The sequence below is a fragment of the Fringilla coelebs genome (assembly GCF_963513975.1).
Source record: "Fringilla coelebs genome assembly, chromosome: 3".
NCBI lineage: Eukaryota > Metazoa > Chordata > Aves > Passeriformes > Fringillidae > Fringilla > Fringilla coelebs.
Genome location: NC_140030.1, coordinates 76,895,228 through 76,920,317, shown reverse-complemented (window position 1 = coordinate 76,920,317; position 25,090 = coordinate 76,895,228). Strand labels below are relative to the sequence as shown.

At 35.6% G+C, this 25,090-nt stretch overlaps 1 protein-coding gene across 1 annotated transcript in view; it reads left to right on the top strand.

The window, feature by feature from the left end:
- Positions 1-25,090, top strand: part of PACRG (parkin coregulated) — a gene marked incomplete at its 5' end in the record, with an annotated part of 213,898 nt that overhangs the window by 105,679 nt on the left and 83,129 nt on the right. The window contains 2 exon segments of the mRNA XM_084203053.1: positions 2,879-3,050; positions 15,389-15,538. Of these exon segments, the coding sequence (XP_084059179.1) occupies positions 2,879-3,050; positions 15,389-15,538 (322 nt within the window).

Sequence of the window (25,090 nt, the reverse complement as noted above, 5' to 3'; positions counted from 1 at the left end):
TGTGCTGTGTGTAAAAATTTGAGTTGTTTTTAAATCCTGAAATCATATTTACCTTAAAATTGATATATCATTCCTATGTATGTGTAGTGTGCAACCATAATACAGAGTTGATAGGTGAGGATAATATCTTTTATTGACCAGTTATTGCTGAGAAACACTGACAAGCTTCTGAGTAGAGAAGCTTTCTTCATATCTGAAACAGAAAAAGTCTATTTCAAGCATAAAAAAAAAACAGAAAAAAAATTGCATAGTTTATCAGAAATGCCAAATCTTTGAGAAGAGAGATAACTGGCAGTTACAGTTAGGGGAGGTATTAATGAAGACTGGGAGAAAAAACATTAAGCATATGTGTCTTTGGAGCAAAATAGATGCAAATTCTTATTCAGTAACCTAACATGGATGTATATTGAGGACATTTTTCACTGTGGAAATACTTTTTAGTTTTATAAGAGTTGTCAAATACCCATATTTGGAATACCTTCTAAACTCCATCTTAATGAGACAGTGTGGTAAGGTGTTTTGCTTTGGGAAACACTACCCATCCAAAAAAAAAAAGCTGACATTACTAATTGCATCTTTCTTTAACATCTGAGGTTTTTGCCAGATGCAAGTTGCTGTTACAAGTTTTGGTTTTGATTTTCTGAAACTAAAACATTCAATACCAAAAAATTATAGATTACAAATTAAGCATTAAAATGAATTATTAAAGTTTTATTGTCCTATTGACAAAGAACATGCAAATTTTGCTTCTTCTTGATCCTGCTTTTATTTCAATGATTTTTTGACCTCCTGGTCCATTATTACCTGAAACAACTTTCTTGTGACTTTTGGGGAAGACTTCTTTTATTATCTACTGAGTATTGCTAATAGTATGCTGAATGTCCTCAAGAAATTCAAACTCCATCAATTTAGGAATTTCAATGTATTTTAATTCTTATTTTATTTATTAATAATCATAATAGTTAATTTCTTTTTGTTACTTAATTGTTTTGTTATTTTTGAAATTTCTCACAAATTGACCACGGAATATCCACAGAATTATATAGTCATAGAATCATTAAGGTTGGAAAAGACCGTGATGTCCAGCTGTTAATTCAGCACCACGACCATGTTCACCCCTAAACCATGTCCTCAAGTGCCATAGCCACACATTTTGAACAGTCCCATGGTTGGCAACTCCACCACTTCCTTGGAAAGCCTGTTCCAGTGCTTTACAACCCTTTCTGTGGATAGATTTTTCCTAATATCTAATCTAAACCTTCCCTGGAGCAACTTGAGGCTGCTTCCTTGGGTTCATATTGTCATCTGATTTTTTTTTTTCTTGTGAAGCAAAAAGCCAATGAGAAAAAAATTACAGTGGAGCAAGCAATATATGATGTTGATGAAACAGGAAATGTGAGGTTTTTTTGTTTGTTATCCTGCATGATCCGCTATTGGGACTTGACTTCATTCACATCAGTGAATAGGTATTATGCAATTGCCCTTTTAATCTCCTGTAAGAGATTAACAATTAGTGCAAGTGAGGCTATGTTAGTATGTCATTGGCACTATGACTGCCAGTACTGAGACACTCACAGCAAATGCATAATACTTTCTTTCAAGTATCAGTTCCACTTAATTTTGATTTACATGGATTGATCTGTTTCAACATGAAAGATTGAAGTCAGTAGCTAAGGTGTGCCAGACCAGGATTCAGATCTACTCAGTCAAGCAAGGAGAAAAATGAACCATGGCCTCAAACAGAGAATTTCTATGTTCTACTTCCTGACTGTGTGATTTACCCAAGAATTGTTAAGTTCAGATCTTGGCTGCTTTAGTTCAGACTTCCACAGTTCAAATGAGACTGCAATTTCTGTTCTGAAATCAGTGAGTTTTTGTTTTGCTTAACCTGAAAAATTTTATCTAGGATATTTGGAGCTTCATTTTGGCCTATGTGACAAAGCATGTTAAATGTGAAGAATCTTACATGGATACTACCAAATCTCACTGGAAAAATTGGGTAGCAGCTAAGCAGTGTTTTAAAGATGGAAGTGCATTCTTAAAGAGATGGATTGGTCTCCAAGTGATTTGGAGGATCATATTCTTTTCAGAGAAAATTCATTGCTGTTGAGTTACTTCTCAGCTGTATTCAGAGCTTTGACAGGCCATAAACAAACTTCTGATTCTCCCTGGCTAGCCTGAGTGTCTGTGGTAGAGTCCTAATGGGTAAAAGAAGGAAAAGGGAAGAAAACTAGAGTGCAAAATCCTTCCATATCTTGTTAAGATCAGCATGCTTTGTAATTAAGGATTGGAAGGAAATTCCTATTAAAAATAGGGACATAATTTCTGTACCTTTTCTTCACAGTAGAGAACCATGGAATTTCTTTATAATTCTGCCCTTGAAATTAATAGGAAATGAACTATATCAGTATTCAACAAATTAGGGAATTTTTGTACAAATATTGATGTTTGTACTGTGCTAGATATTTGTTGCTCACAGGATTGTTTCTCTTGTTTTTTTGAATGTCCAAGTGAAGATACAACATCAAATTTTTCTGAAAGAGGCAGAGTATTGTTCTTAAAATGACTGGTTTGATTCCTGTGAGTAACTTGCAAAGTAAAGCGTGTGAGCAGGAATATAAGAATCTGGTACTGACTTACCAAAAAGTGAAAAAATATGGAAGTATATTAATTTTTGTTCTCTTCTTTAGTTCTAATATTTCTGTATTTTAAAATCTTGTCATAAACCATACCTGCAATTCAATATATACTGCAGTGATAAAAAATGAATTGTTATTTACTAAACATGCCTGTGTAAGTAGCATGATTTATCTGTTGGCCTGATCACATTGTATTAGTACTGAAAAATTGCATTTATTTGTTTATTTTGTATTTTCAGGTAGAGATTGAAGAACTGGACTATCATTACTTTCTGCCTTTGTTCTTTGATGGGCTGTGTGAAACAGAATTTCCATATGAGTTTTTTGCTCGTCAAGGAGTCCATGACCTGTTGGAGCACGGTGGAAACAAGATTCTCCCTGTTGTTCCTCAGCTCATTATCCCAATAAAAAGTAAGTGAACACATAGGAGAAAAATAAGTTGTATTTATATGAAGTAAATTTTTGCAAAGTTGCTAATTAAGCTGTAAAACATGACAGCCTGAACATCACATGAAAATTATTGCGCATGTCAGTAAATTTTCAGATATAAGGCCAGAAAGCTTATGCCTTCACTCACCTGATATGTGCAGTATTTCAGAATAGACTCTCTGGTTAGTGTTTTTCTTATTACAGAGTTGCTCTTTGTCTTTGAAAATGTGAAGTGGCATTTCCTTAGCTGATTTTCTATATCCTCTACTGTACAGACCAGTTCATCTAGAATGACAGGAGAAATCAAGAGATGGCATTTTAACAATACTACTTTTGAAGGTTTTATATAGTCAAACATAGGTTTTTTATAGAAAAAAAATTGTGAAAAGCAATAAATTATTTTAACACAAATGTAATACTGCTAAACTTCAAGTGTATTACCACTAAAATTTATTTTCTTGAACCGCCTAGTCTTTCAGATGTATAGTTTTGTCCTTTCCTTTCTTTAGGTCAGTACCTTGAAGAGATTCTGAACCATCATCTTTCTCTAGTTAGTTATGGTGATTCTTAAATCTGCATGCTACACTTATACGAATAGCTGCTCATGTTTGTTAAACTTGGCTTCTTTTTTATAATTAATCATTAATGGTATCATTGCTGTTCCTTTTCCTGTCCATGACACAGTTCAGTTTTAAATACAATTTTGTGAAACAGGAGGTGAATGTAGTTTGGGGCCTGATAATACTGAAATAATAGTGTGGGAAGGGTCAGAATTGTGGTTTTTAATTCAATTTTTTTCTCAATTTAAAAAGATTGATTATAGATGTCACTATCTTACCGTAGTTTTGAAAATGTCAAAAGGAATATATAATATTCAGAATGTTTACTGTGGGACACTTGAGAAAGGTTATGAAACCAGTGTTACCCTTTTTTTCAGGCTAAAGGGGAAACACCTAAAGAGAGGAATGATATCATTTCTTTAGAACTGTATTTCCAACATCACCCAAATATATTTACAGTAGTATCATGGTTTTTGAAAGGTGAAGTAATTTCTTCAGAAAAGATTGCAAGTTTATGACAGCATCTCCTCAGCTGGGATTTAAAAGTCTTTCTGAAACCAGAATCTAGCTTAGATTTAATTACCTGGAAGCTTTAGCTGTTACACAGCATTTAGAATTAGAAAAAGATTTCTAGGTAAGGATATCTTTATGGGTTTGATATGCAGTCTTAAGTCAATTTATTATGTTAGAACACATTCAAGAATCTGCTAGGTAAATTTAGTTGTTGTTTCTGCTTTATTTTATTCTTAAGTGCTTATTTTTTATTTTAAAAATGCTTCTCTATCAGCTTTAATATGTAAGAGTCTAAATGTTATCAATGATAAAGGCTTCTTCATAATTGAAGCCATACTAACAGTAAAAGAACACACCACCATCTCCAGGAGTCTGAAAATGTACTTTTAAAGGTTTTTAATTTGCTGTGACTGTGTAATACAGCAGTATAGTCGTAGCTATACATTTCTGTGACTCAGCAGCATCCACAATAAACTCAGCTATGTTTTACACAGATTACTGTCTCTAAAGTGTCCCACTGGGTGAGTTATTTCTGATTAACCAGTCTTCTTCTAGACCACTACCATATTTCTACTGTGAAAGAGTGAATCAATTGATTGTTAGGCAAGTTAATATATATGGTTGAGGGGAAAAGGCTAAAAGAAGGACAGAAAAACAAGTTTACAGATAGAATGCTTTTAAAAGCAGTTTTCTCTCCTGCATGGTCATCAAAGGAATATGCTAGTAAAGACCTAAATGTTCTCTAAAAGCATTTAAATTAAATATTAGAATTTTATATCATATTTTAATGATTTAAGGAGGAATTTGTCTTCCAGCCATCCTTGCTTAAAGATCACACATTTGAATACTATATCATTAAAAATGAAAATAATATTATTTAATCCATCTGTGGGTTATTCTAAGCCCAAATCCTTTCAAATATTTTTCTTGTAAAACAAGCAGTGACTAAAAAAAAACAATTGAAATTAACAGGCCTAGGTTCTCTTCTAAAATATCTGAAAGATTATTAAAATAATAAAGAAGAATGCTTTTAGTTGAAAAATAATTCCTTTTTTTTGTTTGTCACATTGGAAAGGACTTTTTTACTAGAGAAGGAACATTTTTACTGGAAATTCAGAGGAAGAAAAAATCCCTCATGTTGGAGGCATTAATTTCTCAGAGAGAAAAATGTTAAAAATATATTTTGATTTCTCAGAATATAAATTCAGAATATATTGTATCATGCACTGGAAAAACATTATAAAATAGTTTATAAATGCTGTCATTGCATGACATAAAACTCTGAAGAAACAAATTACCTGTTTATGTCAAACCTGTAAGGAATCCAACTAAAAATAAATATAGCACAAACACAGAAAATGGGATTACTTAAGATATAGGACTTTTTGCTCCCTTTCACAAAAGATATAGACAAACCCATTGTCTGAGTTATTTCAACTTCAGCAAAGATATATAAATTGAGATATATGGCAAATAGCAAAGTACTTTGCAGCAGTATCATGAAAGTTCTGATGCACAATACACAGCCAGATATCTTCTTTGCCAGGAAGATCCATGTTGCTATTTTCATATTACAGACCGGTAAAAAAGCAGAAGAAGGAGGCTAATTTTGCCCCACATTGCGGATTGCATTGGTGGCAGAGAGCTGAACATAACCCAGGCACAGCCCCCTGGGGTAGCAGACAAAGATGTCTGTAGGTTACATGAGAGTTCTTTTAATTTTAAGAAACAGAGGAGTCTGTCTAGCCCTTCTATGTTTTTTCTCTGTGGTCATTATGGGAGTGTACAATTCTTTTGATGTTCATTTTGGGAAAAAATTATTACTTTTAATGTTACATTTCCCATAGTGAATGGATCAGAAAAGCCTTAAGTCCGTTTTCTTGCTTTTGTTAGGCTTCTGCAACTCTCAGATTCCTGACTTCAGGGTTCCCCAGTGTTCTCTGTGTGAGACACACGTGCAGATATAAACACTGAGTGAGCCAGAAGTTTCTGCACCTTTGTCTATATACATGGACATGCAACACCGTGTATGGAAGCACCTCCTTTCCTTTCAGAGGCAGCAAGCAAACTGCCATGCATATGTGCTTTGCTGGCAATGTAGTTGTAGGAGTTTTCAACCCCTGCATGCATAATGGCATCAATTGTTTCAGCTCCCACACTCTGACTCTTTGCTAATGCAATTGTTTGTGGAGCAACTTGGTGATACTTTCATCTAGATGTGTAAAGACAAAAAAAACCAAAAAAAAACATAGCCAAAGAACCCAACTCTGAAATCAAAGACATTTTTAAAGCAGCATTACTTTTAAAGTCGGATCACTTCAATAATCTAATTTATAAATGCACTCCCACATATGAAGGAACAGTACACCATAGCACAGACAATGGAGTGAATAGCTAGAAATGATCACTAGGAAGATCTTCATATAATTTTGCTAATGAAGATAATAATGTGAAATTAAATGCTTAAGTATCTTGGATCACCCACTTGCCAGAATCGTCTCTGTTCTGTGCTGTGAATCCTAAAACAGATATTTAGACAATCTGAACTTAGGCCTAAAAGATAGAAAAGCTCTCATCTTTGCACTTGTAATTTGGAAGAAAGTATTGTTTCTACACAGTTCCGGTCAGCAGACCAGCTCTTCTGATTGAGTCCAAAAAGAATAATCTCAATCATAAGGAACACTGAAGTTTTCCTTCTTGAGACTTTTACTATGCTGTTAAACATAACTTCTGTGATACAGTAAATCAAGGATATCTTAAACTTTGGTAAAAATGTTTAATTAAGGTAATGGATATTTTTTTGAGTCAGATTTAGAGAAATGAATAGAACATTCCTCTCTGTGTCACCTATTGAGTCCTTTTTAGTGTTTAATAAATTTCCAAATTAAACTGATTTGTTTTCTTATTGTTCACATTCTGTTTGCACTTGATTTCCATTTTCTTATTGTTCATTCTATTTGCATGAAAAATCTTGTCTTGGACTACAGTGTAGTTAATTCCCATTTAATGTCAAATCAGTGTCACTTTTGCATTTAGATATGTAAAGTTGAATGTGTTGCTAGCAGTTGTTCTAAGCATAGTCATAGTTCTCACATATTCACAGTATTTAGGAGTACGTAATGGCTGTTAAATACTTCCTTTCACAAAGTTCTGCAATATTTTTATGGAATAAATATGGCTTTCTGGTCTGATGTCATTTTCTTTCTGCAAATCATATAAGTTGATTTCTCTCACCTACAGAAAGTAAGTTAAAACACTAATGTAATTGTAATTTTCCTCCTGGCTGGCTGTTGTTCTTGAGAGCCAGTCCTGGTTATTAAGGTCACAGACTGAAAGATAAAAGTAAACAAGCCTGCTTTTATAAACTTAAAATGCTTTTAAAGAAATCAAAGGTCTCTGATTTTTTTAAATTGTTCTGATATTCAAATACTAAAGCATTTCCCCTGCAGGTTTCATCAACCAGCACAAGTAGTTGCAATTAGGTTTGTGTTAGATTCTTCTCCTCAAAACTGGTCATTTCAGGTATTTTCAACTGCTTTAGGAAGTAGCTCCTCTTTACTCTTTTCTGTGAGGAGAAACTGTGCTCCTTATTCAATAAAGATAAATCTCATCCATGTTTAGAAACTGAAATCTGTAAGTAGCAGCTCTGATTTTTAAAGTTGGAGTTAGAGCTATTTATTCCTGAATTCATAAATGTATTATATTTAGCATTTATTAGTAATAAATTTCATCTGCAATTTTATCACTCAGTTGTTCTGTACAGTTCTTCAGAGTCAGTCCTTGTCTTTGGCATCTGGAATAACTTGATATCATCAGAAATCTTTGTTATTATCAGTGAAGATTCTTCCAAATCACATTTGGATCTACCGAAAATCATGAAATTCAGCACAGATTCCTGCAAGGCCTTTCAAGTGATATTCTTTCTCTGTGATCATTTATTGTTGCCCACAGTTTCTATCTCTAAGTCATTATTTATTTCTATGGAAACCATGGAGGTTCAGCAAGGGGCCTTATTAAATTCCTTTTGAAAGTCTAAGAAAACTGTTTTATCAGGTATTTCTTGTCCATATTCTTTTTCTTCAAGGATCCAGAGAACATTTAGAATGCTAGATTAAGTTTTGCAGTACAGATGCCTGTACTACTTTGATTCTGCAGACCTTTTTTGTAAATGGTATCACATTTCAGTGATAGCAGACCCATTTTCATCAGGAGGGTGGATACTCAGTGCAGTTTTAGTATCTTAGCACAGAGGAAGGAATGTACACCTAGGAATGGATAGAAACTCTAGACTGGCATAGTCAATGAGCAGGTTTTTGGGACTGTCTTCTAAGTGTTCTTTATACTATATAATTAAACTGGGTCCACAAATGTTAATAGAATTCAAGCTTTATAGGAGCTGATCTAGTAAAATGCTACAATTAGGAGCACAACTAAAGTTGAAAGAAGCCACAGACTGACTTTCTCTTCCATATTCTGCTATATCGTGTTTCCTGAAAGCATCAGTATTTCACTTATGGATCGTAGCATTTTCTGTGCCGGAGACTTTGGCTTTGCGAAAAAAGGTCTTTGATGACAAAATGATGGCGTAAGGTTTTCATGCCTTACCCACTATTTATCCTTCCCATTGTTTCACTGTACCATGTCACTCTTTCAGTTGTACAGAAAGAAATTTTTGTACATCTCTAGTGTTACTTGGATCAGGTTCTTACTGGACTTCTCAAAAGTACAGAACACAAGGTTCTTATTCTGTTTTTATTCACTCTTGATTGAAATGCTGTGTTTTGTAACAGTCTTCATTACTTCATTACTGTTCTGTGAGTTTAGCATAATGCTGTTATATAAGTACAGGTAGTTAAGTGTTATGCACTTTGAAGATTTTGGACAAAATTTTGTAAGAGGAGTATGTATCACTTTAATCAATTGCATTTTGAGAACACTTCATGTTAGGACTTCTTTAGACCTGACTCTGTGAATTTAAAATAAGACCTTGATCAAAAAGATTAAGTAGATCACAACAGTCAAGCATTTTTATCCTGAGTGCTTTTTACCTCACTGGATACTCTATGTATCTTGTTCTGCTTCAGGCAAAGAATTTTCTAAAACTGTTGCCTCATTTACCAATTGAGTGAGAGATATGAATGCAAAATAAATTGGGTTTAGAGTTTGGTTGTGAGACCTAAATAGAAGATGAAAAATGTCAGTGCACTTCTGAGCATAGAGTCACAAGTGTATTTGAAAAAAGAAGTTGAAAAAAATTTCATTATCAACATAACTTTTAATATAATGACCAAAATCTATAGGTAGTAGTTAGAGGGGAGACAGAAGTTTAGGCACACTGATTTGATTCTGTAAGGCTCAGGATATCAATGTGCTATCTGGGAGAGAATGTTCTGATGTGATCTCTTCTGTGGAACTATATTGTGTCATGAAAAAGATCCACTGTGTATTGGGAGAAATGCTGTCTTGTTTCCTGGCTTATAGAATCTATCAATCTCATCTATCAGATGAGAACTGTGGCTTCTATTATAGACAATATCTGGGACTGAGATAGAATTTTCCAAACTGCCACATAAAAATAAAAGATATCAACTTACATAACTTCTAGGTCTTTGAGAGGTAAGGAGTGTTACTAAAGAAAATTATTTTAATGTTTTGAAATAATTATTTCTATTCTTTATATGTAAACATCTTGCTAAATGGATAAGCAAACAAGTGGCATATATCTTAAGGAAGATTTATATCCAGTCTACTCTTAATGGAAACTAACAAAGGAAACACTAAATTTTTATCAGTTTACATGAATTGCCAATAGAATTTATCTGAAATTAAAAATACAATGAATTATCATTGATGCCTTGTCAAGGCTGATCTAGAACAGAGGCTAGGTGGGGTTAAAGTCTTCACTGAAGTCAATAAATTGGTATCTTATATTGTCTCATTGCTAACAAGCTTTAATAAACAGCACTGTGGTGTTTTAAATATGCTTTCTAATTTCATAACTATGTCTTACTTTGCCTTTGAATGGTAGAAATAGAACAAACTCAGATACTGAGCTTTTAAATCAGCTATTAAGCTGCTATCATTGTACAATTTTCTTATATTTAAGAAAGTTATTATGAACTTCAGAAAATATTTGTTTGGAAAAGCTATAGCAGTACAAAATAACGTATGTTTGAATGAAAAATACTTCACTATAGACTTCAGTTGAGCTATTATTTAAGCTGGAGGATTTCTTGGAAAAGTGTATTCTAAATCAGAAGCAAAATCTTCCAGTTCATGCCATTAAAGTAGAAAACATCAAAACTACCAAGCAACAGAGTCAATTTATTGGGTTGGAGTTATTTGCTGCTTAAGAGAACCTTACAGTAGTCTAAAGGACCAAAGAAATATATGTACCGATGAGGCAGGAAAGTCCTCTCAAAATCCTTTAGGGAGCAGAAAGGTATCTTTAACTGAAAAGCAAACCACTTGTGCACTTTGCAGTTATTGTGAAGATCCATGTCTTCGCAATAACAGATCCAGCAGACTTCTAAGCCAAGAGGCGGCAGCCTAGAATGTTTTCTAAATTGGAATACTTTGAATTTTATGCATCTTTCCTTCATTTGGGCTATGTAGCTGTAGTGTACCAAGATTCCTAAATGGTCTTCTTTATTCCTGTGTAAGGGTACTAGTACTTCAATTTCTGTTAACCTCTGGATGCCACTGATATTTGATATTTTCCAATGTATTGGAATGTACTTTTTTCATATCCTGCATTAATATTTTCTTCCTTTTATTCATGTGGGAGAATGATTTGTAGTGATGGTAGTACACAGAAAATATTCACCAGAAATTTAAAAGATAAACAGGTATTTGAAAGTGGTGTATCTTTGGGGCAGGGACTGTCTCTAATTGAATGTTTATAAAGTGCCTAATATAATCAAGCCAGGAGCTGGTTGACTGCTATGCATGGCCCAGTCCAGCTATTTAAGAAGAATAACAACAGTTCTGTAGTCATAATGATCTTTCTTTTGATATTTACAAGTGTTTTCCTAACACACACTGCCGATTTCTGCAGTTTTAAGGGATTCAGGCTCAAATTCTCAGTCTGTTTGATTCTACCATAACCATCTGCAGCCATGCCTCTGCAGGCTGCAGTGTGTGCCCTATTCTCATACCTGTACCAGGTAGCAGTGAGCACAGCTGTGGGAGGTGCACCCAGGCAGAGGAACTCCTTAGCTTAGTGACAGAGCTCCAGGAGGAGCTGGGTAGGCTGAGGTGTATTGAGACGAGAGAGAGAGAGACTGCTGAAATTGTACCCTGTCTTCTCTGAGAAGATGCAGGTAGACACAGGCTCCCTGTCCTTTCTCCCCCTGGAAAAACAGAATGACACAAAGGATAGGGGGCAATGGTGACAAGGTCTTTTGCTAGCACAACAAGTCCATCTCCTCTGGGACTGCCCCAGCTTCCCAGGTGCCCTAATACAATAAGTACAAGACTCTGCAAGTGGTACCAAACAGCAACAAGCATAATGGTTCATCTAGCATGAAAATGTCACAAAGGTTAAGTTGACCTGTGCTCTGCATCAAAACTGCTTCCATAAAAAAAGAATCAACTGTGCTCATTTTAATAGGAGGGTCCTACCAGCAGCTAACCAGAAGGTGGATAATGCAGACTGGGTCTACTTCTTGGAAAAGTCTCATGCCTCCCTGGGGCCCTCAGGGGTTAAAGATGTGAAGAGAAAACTTCCTCCTCTCAGATGGCCCTCTGATTATTATCCATTATTTATTTTTTAGGCATGCAGTGATAAAGTCCGAACAAGATGTCTAGGGACAGCTGGTTAAGGGATCAGTAGTGGAAGTAGTTCTCTCCTGTACCCTTCCAGTTGCAGAGAATGATGAGAAAGAAAAGAAATAGGAAAAGCCAGCAGATCAGTATCTGGCTCTGAAGCTGGTGTCACTGGCAGGATTTGGAGTTTTTGGTCATGGATCAGTTTAAATGACATGAGACCTATTGGTAACTGTGCCAGAAGGGGAAAAGAATCTTTGCACAGGACTTGGCAGGATTCATTGAAAGAGATTTAAATTATATTTGAAGGGGAAAAGGGATCAAACAAGGCTTGCTAGAGATAAGCCTAGGTGCAGCATGCCACTCTTCAAGGAACAGTGCCAGTGAAGTCCTTCAGTCATGTTTTGGTAGAGGCAGGGGATGGAGAACCACGTGGTGGCTGAAGGCCTTTTGGGCACAGTGTTCATGTAATGATTGACCTTTCAATTATCAGAGAAGTAAGGAGACAGGTCAGCAGAACTGCAGCCTTGGACTTAGAGAAGGCAGACTTTGGCCTGTTCAGGAGCATCTTTGACAGAGATCCTTGGGAGGCAGTCCTGAAGGGCATTGGGGTCCAGGAAGGCTGGATGTTCTTCAAGGCAAAAATCTTAAATGTTCTGGAGCAAATTGTCCCCATATGCTGAAAGATGAGCCAACAAATGGGCCTGACTGAACAGAGACACTTGTCTGGAATTCAGGGGATAAAAGAGAGTTTATGGCCATTGGAAGAAAGGGCAGGCAATTCAGGAAGACTAGAAGGTTGTCATAAGGTTATGCAGGGAGAAAATTAGAAGTTCCAAAGCCCAAGTAAAACTTAATCCAGCTACTGCCATAAAATATTATAAAAAATATTTCTATTAACTATATCAGAAGCAAAAGGAGGGCTAAGAAGAATCTATCTCCAATCTTATACTGGTTATAGGGGGAAGTATAAGGACAAAGGATGAGGAAAAGGCTGAGGTACTTACAGCATCCTTTACCTCCATCTTTAGTTGTAAAACCAGTTATTCTCAGAATACCCTGTATTCCCCTGAGCTGGAGATAGGGATGGGGAGCAGTTTGAAGCCACCATAATCCAAGGAGAAATGGTCAGATACTGCTGCTCCATTTGGACAGAGGCAAGTCTATAGCATCAGATGGGATCCATCCAAAAGTTCTTCCTAGGAGTATTTGGACTGCCATTTCCACTTACATGACATGTTCTGCATGCCTAGAAAGGTGTATATATATAAGGCTTCTTGCAGTCCGGGACAGCTCCTACAGCCCAGAAGAACAATTCCTGGGAGTGGGTACAATTTTTTAAAAATTAAGAAGCAGTGATTACTGTCAATGATTAATTTTGATATCCCTTAGTTAATTTTGCATATATTAATAATTTTACTAATTTGTAATAATTCATAAAATTGTATATATATATTCATTCATGCTTGTATGCATGGCATAACTATTGCACGGAAAGTTGCCAGTGTTAGTGATAATTTCCCTATTGGTTCAGTTAGCTATTATGTATGTGTATGACAAGTTAGGATTAAATAAATCTGTATGATGGAACCCCAAACTTGCTCTTCCAACCACTCTTCCATGAAAATGAATAATGCCTGTTACTCTCTAACAGAGTATTTTCCTACCTGAGACTTGGACCCAATCTTTAAAATTGTATCTGGGTGTCTCTCTTTGCTAAAGAAGCCTTAGAACATCCATCCACAAAAGCATAATTTGGAATAGCTAGCCTCTTTACTGGAACTTAACGTGAGCATGCTCCATTGTTGGGCTTCCTGTCCACACATTATTATGCTCAGAGACAATGTGAACTGAAGAGCAGCCTGGTGACTACAGCAGGGACTATTGTAGAAAATAAGCAATATGGAAGTCAGTCTGTATATTCATTTAGCAGTACTCCTTTAGCTTGGATGAGATTGATGAATAGTAACCTTGGGCTTTGTGTTTTCTAAAAGTAGGGTCAGTATGTTGTTCACAAGCATGCCAAGAGGCATGAAGGGAGATTATTTACTAGTTGATTTTTGAGAATTATCTCTGTCCATTCACACAACCAATCTGCCCTGCCTTTGGTTTGGAGATCTAGCTCTGATTTTTAACACTCAGCAGGCATGTGATAAGCAGCAGAAAGAACTGGGGTACAGTGCATTTGTAGAGGTGGAAAAACTGATGTTGCTCCTTTGTGAAAGTACTTCTTCATTCCCTATGAAATGGCATTCCTGTGCACTGATCAAACTCAGCCCAGGAAATACCAAATTGTAGAATCACAGAATCATGGTTTGGGTTGCAAGGAGCCTTTAAAGATCATCTAGCTCCAACACCTCTGCAAAAGTAGAGATATCTCTAATCCTAATATTTCCATTTGAAGAGGCAGTTCTTGAAGAAGTTGCTAATAGCTTCTCTTCAAATTTTGTCGTGTTCTTTGCTACATTTTTTTTTCTAAATGCTTATACTTTGTTATGGTGTCTCAAATCACATATATGTCTGTATATGTCTGTGTTTATAAAACATAGTAATGAATATGAGCTTATCTTTTTCAGTTCTGTCCCAATGCAATGATGTAGAAATCTATGTAACTGGGCAGAACACTGGAGTATTAGACCATACCAAATCTGACAACTGCTGACAAATTTATTCAGCTGCATAATTTCAGAAATGCTTTTATAAATTGATGGATTTTGCAAGGAAAAAAAATACACGTATTTCAAGCATGACTCATTTTTAATTACAAGAGAGAATGCAAAGTACTTGCTTTTAGTAAAATTAAGAGAGAAGAAACAAGAGGTTTTTATGAAATGTCTTAGTGTCATAAGATTAGAAGCATGACACTGAAAGCTAAGAGAAACATCTAAGCAGGCTAGACAAAACCTTTTTTTTCCCCTAGAATGTTTTTCTTTTGAAAAAGCCTACAAGGTTTGTTTGTTGGGGTTTTTTTTCTATAAACATTTGCTTCATTGTACCAATTCTCAGAATAGTAGGAATTGTCAGTGGAATGAATAAAATTATCACAAAATAAATGAGTACAAACATACAAACACCAATTGTTGCACTAGAATGCATCTGTTGTCAACCTTTGCAGGTTGTCTTGCAGTTGCATAGTTCCATTGGCCCCAAGTGGTACTTACTGAACATTTATTTTTCATTTGTTTGGACCACGCCAGTATTATACAGGCAGCGTGAGGGAATAATGAGCTGCATTCTTTGGGTTACTGAAGAGTCAGCACAAATTGTGGGAACAAATAACAATCAGACAAGGCAGTGTTTTATAACATCAGGACTGCAATCCATCTTTGGGATCTTTCTAAGCTGGGCTAATAAAGGCCCACTTACAATTCCCAACAGAGTATAGTTTAATTAAATTTGTCCATTAGAGGACTCCTCCCCCTCCCTTTACATTTTAGAAATTAATTCTGTTTTCTGCCTGTTGTTCTTTTTGCATCACAGATGCACTGAACCTTCGTAACCGACAGGTGCTCTGCACCACACTGAAAGTCATCCAGCACCTGGTGGTGTCGGCCGAAATGGTGGGGGAGGCCTTGGTGCCCTATTATCGGCAAATTCTCCCAGTCCTAAGCATCTTTAAGCACATGGATGGTGAGTTATCCTAACAGACACTGTGTCTTTCAACTCCTAAGGCAAAAAGGGGCTTGAGGCAGGGTTAATTAACAATGTAGTTAAGATTTATTACTGTATATAAACTCAAATCCATTTGGAGCTCTAAATAATGTAAACTCCCCCTCTTACTATTCCCTAAGGATGCACTGAAATTAACAATTTCATTTATTACTCCTTGCACGTACAGTTTATTTAACACAGTACAGAAGCAGTGAAGCAGTTCTATAATCTTCCAATAATTAAATTGTAAACTTTGTAACAGTCTTTTGAATACATTAATAAATTGCAAAGCTTTTTTCCTACCTCCAACACATTAGTTTAGTCCAGCTGTTTTATTCAATTCTGTGCTCTCCACAAGCAATTTGCTGCTACCAGAAGGTTTAGGAAAGATTAAAAATAAAAGTAGAGATCAAACTAATTAATTTGAGGGTCGAGAAAACTCCATGTCATAGAAGAATTTCAAGTTAGATGATATCGAGCAAAACAGTGAAGTTTGAAGTTATTGCTGCACACTTAGCAGGTTTCATTATAGAGATATTTAGAACTAATTTATATCTACAGTTAAGTATGTGTTTTCTTTGTAGTGCAGATTCCACCAGTTTCAGTCTTTAATAACTGGTACTGTGAGTTCTATATACTGTGAGTACATTTACACCACAGTCATCAAATGAAATCAACGTGATGTATATTGCTTTTGCCAAATTAACTTTTAAAATATTTTTTGGTAGTAAATCTATCTGTACTTATTTTCAATTATCTACAAAGTTACTGACTTAAAGATTCCTATTATTGACTTGTGGCCACATAGATGAAAAGAAATTAATTCCTCACAAGCTTTCAAAGGAGGGTTTTCATTAAATTCATGGCATTTTAATAGTTCTCTGCAGGACTCCTTCCTATTATACTTTCTGTTTGCATTACTACAGAATATAATACCTTATACTCACTTTTTAGCAAGTATAAGATTCAAATCAGATTGAAAAATGCATGTTCAAAGACTGACTTGAAGGCACAAATGAAATTTACATTTTAGATCTCTTTAAATACATGTACGTCTCTGACTTTACTTAGTGAGAAACATCCAGTAACATGGAATTTCACAAATGCAAGTTATTTCTGATGACAGTTGTGGCTTTCCAGAAGTTGTGGGATGAAAGGTTATGAGTGAAATCTGTTGGCTGAACTTAAGCAATTTCAGTAGGGCTCCTTATGAATTGGAAGATTTCCCCAAAACAGATCTAATTTCAGTATCTGGCACAAAACAAGACCGTGAAAATGACTCTCATTGATTAATGAATATACCACACATGCTTTTTTTTTTCCAAATTTCTGCCTGAAGTAGCCCATAAATTCTCTTGACTGGGCTTTTCAACAGTGATTTCAGATGAATAATAGGGAAAGCTCATGTGTAGCCAGGTACATAGCTTGGCAAGGCATTAAACACAATCTAAATATATCTCCAGTTCTGATTGTATTGTGAGCAAAATAAAACATATTTTCAACATATTTGCATGAGATCTCTGCTCTGTGAATTTGCACTTATATAAAACTACACTAAGTCATGATATTTGACATTAAAGAACTAAAGCCACAAAAATAAATGAAAAGTAATAGTTCAAAATTAGCTGATTTTATTAAGTCATTACTTTTTTGGAAATAAAAATTTTGAAACTTTAGTATTACCAGGAATTAAATAGATGCTATTTGCAAGGCCAACCATGTGAAACTGTTCAGCTTCTTCAGTACTCATATGAGGATGATAGGGAATACCTCTGTCTCCTCCTTCCACAAAAAGATTATGTTTCATTCCTCCTTCCTTGGTGGTTGGCAGAAAATACAGGGCTCTTTCCTCCTCTTTCACATAAGCTAATAGGCAGCTGAGGTGCAGGTGTTTGCTCCCAGTTATAAGGAAGTTGCAGAATATATCTGGACCATTTTCTTCACTGTTTATTTTTACAGGTGAAAGATGCGGTAAGTGTACTTCTTTCTTTTCTGTATAGTTTGTGAAAGTAAGAGCTGCCATGCATCTTCCTGCACTTGTTTGATTTGCAGTCTATTGATTCAGACACTGTGGAAGTTTGTCCAGAATTAGGTTAACTGGAAGAAGCCATGTTTTAGTCATTGCCACCTTACTAGATCAGTATCTATCTGATGAAAGGAACTCTTTCTCAAGTTCCACATCTGTGAATACCACTCTCAGTGTGTGTGATGTGATGTGAAGCTCTGGAACTCCCAAACCAAAATTCTTTAGATACAAAACGTTTCCATACGTTAGGTGGAGGCTCAGAAATGTCATAAAAAGAGTATATTGCTTGTCCAATAAAACATGCATGTCCACGCTATCAGTAATTTTGTAAATTATAAAAAAGGAGAGCATTGATGAAAAACAAATTAGGCGTTTTAATCATTGAAAGCATATAAAATGTGTTCACCCATCTGAGTCACAAGATAGAGATTTAAAATACATCAGTGCAATATAAGTTATAAATGCCAGAGGGAAGATCCAAGCCTCCTGAGACAGTCTGTGTGAAAGCCAGAGGTGAGGGTTCCATTAACTTCTGAAAAGTCTTGTTAGTGAGCAAGGGACTTTTTGGTGCACAAAGCGTATTTGGTGTGTCTAAATTTGTGCCCTCTCTGGAACTTAGGCCCTGACTTTCAGGAGATGTTTCTTTTTCCTTGGGTTCCTGAGTGCCCTGTTGCAGAGCATTAAGACACGAAAGAGCAAAGTTCTGCTGGTGATGCTACCACTCGTGCCTTTATTGGTGGGTGGAGACAGGGACAGCACCCTCACCATCTGGCCGGAGTGTGCTCTGAAACAGGGTTGAAGCTTTCTGCTGGAACTCTTAGCCAGAGCCATAGGGCTGACAGGAGAACAAAAGGGAACATGAGTATCTTCCAGCGATTGAGGAAGAGAAATACTGCTGTGACACAGAGCGGTTTGTCTCTTTTCCAGAGACCAGGAGGAGGCTAACAGTCTCCAAGCAAGCTTCCCAACATAGGGACTATTATATAAATTTGCTGCTATATAAGATAAGAAACTAAAACAGTCATGATAGTGCTTATTAAGTCTGATTATATACTCTGTAATGCCACTGTAGTTAAATGTGTAAGGAAAATGTACTCTTAAAAAACGCATTTAAATCTTGTGAAGAGGGAAAGAAAATTCTGTACAGACTCAATTGGAAGTATTCTTTTGCATCACAAAACCCTATCTTTTGTGTGTCTTATTTTCTAAGCTGTATTCTATAAATATGTGAATTATCTGGAGTAAATACAATTTAAAAACAAATACAGTAAGGTGCTATTTTATGAAAGCAGACAGAAGAAAAAAATAAAAGAGAAAAAAGGAGAGAAAAAGGAGCCTTCAGAGACTGGAATATGCTATTAGGGTGCATTTATGTCAGAATGATGTCTGAAACAAAAAACAATTCATTAAAAGGATTAGACTTTTAGGAACAGCAAAATTCTCCTGTTTGATTTACCTGACTGGTAAATGAAAATTTCATATATTTAGTTTAACAGCTATTTTCATGTTATCAATTTATATTATATGGAGCAAGAACAGTTCTGCATATAAAATAAAGTTAGATGAAGCAAAATATTATTAGGGTTTACAGGCCACAAAGAGAGAAGGGTGGGTTGCCACTGCACTGTGGAAGGTACCTCTCCAGCATGGTAATTTCATCTGTGACTTGTTAAAGTCACTGTGAGGTAAACAGTGGAAGTAGGGCAGCCTGAAGTTTCTCTGGGCTGCAATAAAATTGCCTTTACGCTATCAATAACTTAAAGCTCATGTAAACTTTGGACAGTCTCTACCTATGTAGCCAGTCCTTGAAAATAAAATTTTAGAGGTATGACTGAGAATACCTGATGCAGTTGTATTGTAGCATTCCAGCAAGTGTGAAGCCACAAAGCGGAATTATGCTGCATGCTTTACGGCACCTGAACTTGGGAAAAAACATTCTCTTGTCTGAAAGGTACTTCACATACTTTGGAGAACTCTATTTTGCAAAATGCAGTAATATTGCACAGACTCTAAAGGAAGAAGCAGGACCTAAGTGTTAAATGGCAAAAGCAAAAGACTGTACCTAGAGGTACAAATCCTCCCTGTGCTGGAGTTCAAGTATTTTCAGAACTGCCTGTGTATTCCAGAGGTAGTGATGCTTCTCCAAGTGGTTCATAGTTATTAGTGAGAAGCAGCAATTATCCTTTTATGTGATTGAATGTGCTCTAAAGAAAAATGTCTTGCCCAGAAGATTTCAATTGTTTGCTTCTTCCTCTGGGAAATACAAAAGTCTTTTCAAAAGTCAGTCTTCTTCTAAAAGACTTTGCATCTTGCCAACTCTGTGTTCAGAAATCTTTCTCTTTCAGAATAAGAAAAGTCCACAAACAAAAAATACCCAGACATCTTTAACATCAATATTTACAAAGTAATGTATATTTGCGGTTCTCTTAATTTCTCCTGTGAACTCTGAGATTTCAGACTATTCTCAGACAACTTTTCTCAGAGTTCCAGTGCTATTAGCTTTAGCTTTTTTTTTTCTTTTAAACTGAAAAGGGAGATTCCCAGAGAATTAGCTGATTTATGGTTGAAATTTGCGTAAAAAAACATTCAATGCTGAAAGATTATTGATAAAATAAACTGGTCTAATATTCTAGTAACATAAACTGTATTTTACAGTTTTCACATTGTTCTTATGCTTCATTTTGACACTTATTCTTCCTATTACTTTGCATATCTTGCAAGATTTTAATTTCTTTGAAATCCATCAGTCATAATTCCTGAAATTTAAGAACAAAGATTCTGATGTGGCTTTAAGGATACCCACTTCAAAGGAATAGGTCCACCATGGCAACATGGATCTAAGTGATGAAACTAGTTTTGATACATTTTCTGGGGATTTTTTAATATATACCTTCATTACAAGAGGATGCAGGATGTTCTGATTCATCAACATTTAATGAAAAATATTGTGATTTTCCCAAAATGGCATCTGCCAGTAAATCACCTTTTTAAGCAGATGAAGACAGATTGATTGCACTCCAAAAATGTTATTACCATACTGCTGAGAAGCAAAATATATTTTTGTCATTCCCAACCGTGATTCATGATATTATTTCAACAAGCTTTCTGTGAATTACAGTTCTAAGGATATTTAACAAATATTCTTCAATGTTTTTAAGAACATCAAAACATTTCTCATCTATGACATCCAATGATGGTCTTTTAATGGTATTTTTCAAAAATGTCTAAAATTTTTTTGTCAAGACTCTCATCTTGAAAGTATAAGTCTCACAAAATAGTGGTTTATGTTGTAATCAAGTAAGCAGGAAAGTGATCCTCAACCATAATCCTCAGCAAAGATCCTCAACAAAGGTTGTCTAACCTTTTTTTGCACTGATCGATCTCATTTTTTTCCAATGACCACTATTGCATATAAAGCTACAAAAAGTTCACTGGAACTCTGAAGCACAGAAATTGGGAGTTACTAAGATACACCTGTATTAGAGCATTTGTTGCTTTAGTATCTTCAATACAATTGAAGATACTCAATGTGATTTTAAGCTGATTATATAGTAAACTTCTAATGTGTAATCAATACTCTGTCAGGTACTTTCTAACACATTGAGAGAATCATTGCACTTAGATCATAATTGCTGGGTAATTTCTAATTACTATCTCATTTCTTAGCTGAAAATACTGCACAAGTCTGCAAAATAGAACTAATTCAGCTGTGATTAAATTGAAGCTATTCACACTTAGCACTTACTTTTAATGTGTTAATAGTCTATGTAATTCAGCATCTTGAATTTTTGATAAAAGAAAAATTAAAATCTTCCCATGTCAGAGCATGATACATTACATCCAATGTTTTCTTTTTCCCTTTTCAGTTTTTAATTTTTTGCGTATTATGACTCAAGAAAATGAGTTTTCTATTGAATGAAAAACGGGGTGCATATGAGTTAGGACTTCTGAATTCACAGAAAATTCATGGACAAGTAAAATATGGAAACATCAAATTCTTCCTGTGCATCGGTAGAAACACCTGTAAAATGGATATAACCTAAAAAGGCTTGTAGGCCTCAATCAGCATTTTGTTTGGCAATTAATCAGAGCTTTCACAAAGTACCAGAAGTGTGGTATGTCAGTGAAACATTGTTTTCATAGAATTAAGGATTCATATCATGCTTTGCTTCAATACATTTGTTCGATTTGTGCTCCTTTGGGAAATAATTACCATGGAAATACCATGTTGAAGGAAGACGTTCAGGATTAGACTTGTGCAGAATTACAGTAGCATCTCTATGTCTACTTATACTGGATGCTAATACCTGTCTTAATAAAAGCAGGTGTGTATGTGGCCTCCAAATGGGACAAGGAAGCGTTTAAGTTCCCTGAGAAATCCATAGAGGAAGCATGCTTTGAGCAAATCTAATGCATAGCTGTAGTACTAACATCAAAACACAACATGCATGGTTATTTTAGTTTGTTTTGTTTGCAGCTTTATTTGTGGCTTGTTTGGCATTGGGTTGGCTAGGAAGGCCAATGGCATCCTGGCCTGTATCAGCAATAGTGTGGCCAGCAGGATGAGGGAAGTGATTGTCCCTCTGTATTCACCACTGGTGAGGCCACACTTCCAATCCTGTGGTCCAGTTGTGGGCCTCCCATTGTAAGAGGGATATTGAGGTGCTGCAGTGTGTCCAGAGAAGGGCAATGAAACTGGGGAAGGTCTGGAGCACAAGTCTTGTTGCAGCTGAGGGAGCTGGGAGTGTTTAGCCTGGAGAAAAAAAGACTTGAAGGGAATCTCATTTGCTCTCTAGAACTGCCTGAACAGAGGCTGTAGCAAAGTGGGGGCTGGTCACTTCTCCCAGGTAACAAGAAATAAAAAAAGAGGAAATGTCCTCAGGTTGTGTCAGGGAAGGTTTAGATGGTGCATTATGAAAAGTGGACAGGGTTGTCAAACATAGAAATAGACTGGCAGTGGTGGGGTCACCAGCCCTGAAGGTGTTTAAAAAACTTGTAGATGTGGCACTTTGGGATGTAATTTAGTGGTGAACTTGACAGGGTTAAGTTCATGGTTTGACTTCATGATCTTAGAGGTCTTTTCCAACCTAAGAAGTTCTATAGATCCACGCTATTTTTAAAAAAATAAAATGCATGTACAATTTTGCAAGCTGAAACTAGAACCCACAGTTCTCAACTGCTGTTTGACTTGCGTAACTGATTCATCTGTAGCTTCTTCTTTGGGTAGGAGTTCTGAACTCTTTGCTGAACCTGAGTGAACCACACCATAAAGGATGGTGCAGGCTGGCACAGATTCAAATAGAAAATACTACCCACAGAGTTGGCTAGTTTAGCATACGTCCCAGTTTGGTGGAATTACACATCCATAGGTATACAGTTCCCCAGCTGTCCTCGAGGGATCAGAACTTCGCCTGCCATTCTGCAGTTCTGGATAAAGGCCTTTAGGTTTTGGATGAGTAGAGTTCATACATGTTCTTGAACTCATTTTAAATTGAGTTGCTATAAGGAGCTCCTTATGGACTTTGTCAATCTTTTCAGGCTCTTGATTCAGTTTGCAAAGAGTTGAGACACCTACATGTGTTCTCTAGATACAAAGACTTTGTTTGGATCTGCCTCTTACAATGTAAATTGTTTTTACATTTGTTCCCCTTAAAATTGTAAAATTTAACTACTGCCCCTCCAGCTAGGAGTTATTCCTTACTTCTGGGTAATTAATTTCTATATTTTCACACAATTGGTTTGCAGTTGGTTGTTGGGATTAAGAAGTGATTTCTTCAGTTGGACTTTTGCTATTGACTTCATGCAGAAGTACTGTCAGAGGTACACACTAAGTAATTCTGAGAAAATATTTGTTTTCTGCACAATTCCCTTTTTATATATGTTTGCAAACAAATTAGCCTTAAGTTCGAGGAGACATATGATTTCAGCTTGTCACATTTATTAAGGTGGCATTTTTTTAATTATAAATATCTGAAATCTGGGTTCACATAATAATTTTAAGTTGATTATGTTTGTTTATTGCAGATGTTTTTATTTGTGCACTCAATTAGTTCTGAAAACTAATTAAAACTGATGGAATTCAATTTTCTGTTCTGAGAAAAATATTTCTGTGAAAGTCAGTGTGAGGATGCCAAAATCAAAGAAATGTGTTCTGCACCTGGCTTTCTGTTCTTATATTAATAAAATAAACCCTAAAATCAACAGGTAGTGGGGAGAGAGATGCTTGAAAGAGAGGGAAGTCCTTGTATGGGTAACAATTTTCTCATGGCATTTCTCTCTCTCCCTAAAGGAAAACAGATTAAAGCCCCATATAATGGAATGATACCGGCGGGAACATAAATATTGCAGTGTGATTAAACCACCAAAATACTCAGGTGATTAAAGTGCTTCAGGTCTTTCAGTTATTATTCTGTTATATCATTTCATCTCATTTCAAGATGTTGTTTTTTTCATAGTTTTTGAAGAACACTCTAGGCAACAAAATTGATTTTGTGAGGCCCATAGCGTTGGACTATTGATTTATTTTTTTATATTGCACATCCATCATCTTTGTTTTCAGACACTCCAGCAAAAATATGTATTCTTGTTATAACATCATCTGGCTGACCCAATACTGATGCAATTAGTGCATGGAAATCTTTGTGTCTTTGACAGGACTATACTAGCTGAGAGGTACCCTTTTGACTTTTCTTATTTGAGAATTAGGTGAAGTAGATCAGACATTTATGATCAGAGAATTTGCTAATGTACTAATTTACTAATGTAATTCAAAACTTAGAAGTTTCAGCCAGGAATTATATTTTTTGGGAGAAAAAAAAAGTCAAACCAATCAATAAACCAAACCAATCCAAACAAAATCCAAAAGCAAATTAAAAATCCCCAGAAGACCTGATTTTATGTTGACTTTCCACCCTGTTAGGTTCCCTGTTATTTTTTGAAAAGGTAATCCAAAATTCAGCAAATATAAGAAATCCCAAAGCTATTGTTCAACTCTGTCTCTTCTCACTTTGTTCTGGGTATTATGATACAGTTTCTAAGAAAAAGAAAGTGTCACAGTACATAAGAAGAAATCAAATCAAATCAAATCAATATATAATTAAAGTTGTTAATAATTTTTCAGATTTAGCAGTTGTCGAGCTACCCTTGAGCTCAGTTGACACAAGACAGTGATGGGGTGACTTGTGCCTACTTTCTGCCTTTGATTCTCCAGGCCAGTGTTCAGAAACCCATTTAGGGATGAATGAAATGGAAATTTCTTTGGCCAATATACAATGCAGAGGTTGTCAAATGGTACTGTACTTCTTGTCTCCATGCAAAATGCCTTTTCTACTTCTATAATGCTGGGTATTGGTTAAGACATTGATATTTTGAAGTGATTTTCTATAGTGTTAATAGTAATTGTATACATTCTTTTGCACTCCCAACAATCCCTGTATATTCATATGTTGTTTCTTGTTTTTTACTTAAAGTTCAATTCTTAAAGACAGAAGGAGATGTATTTCTGA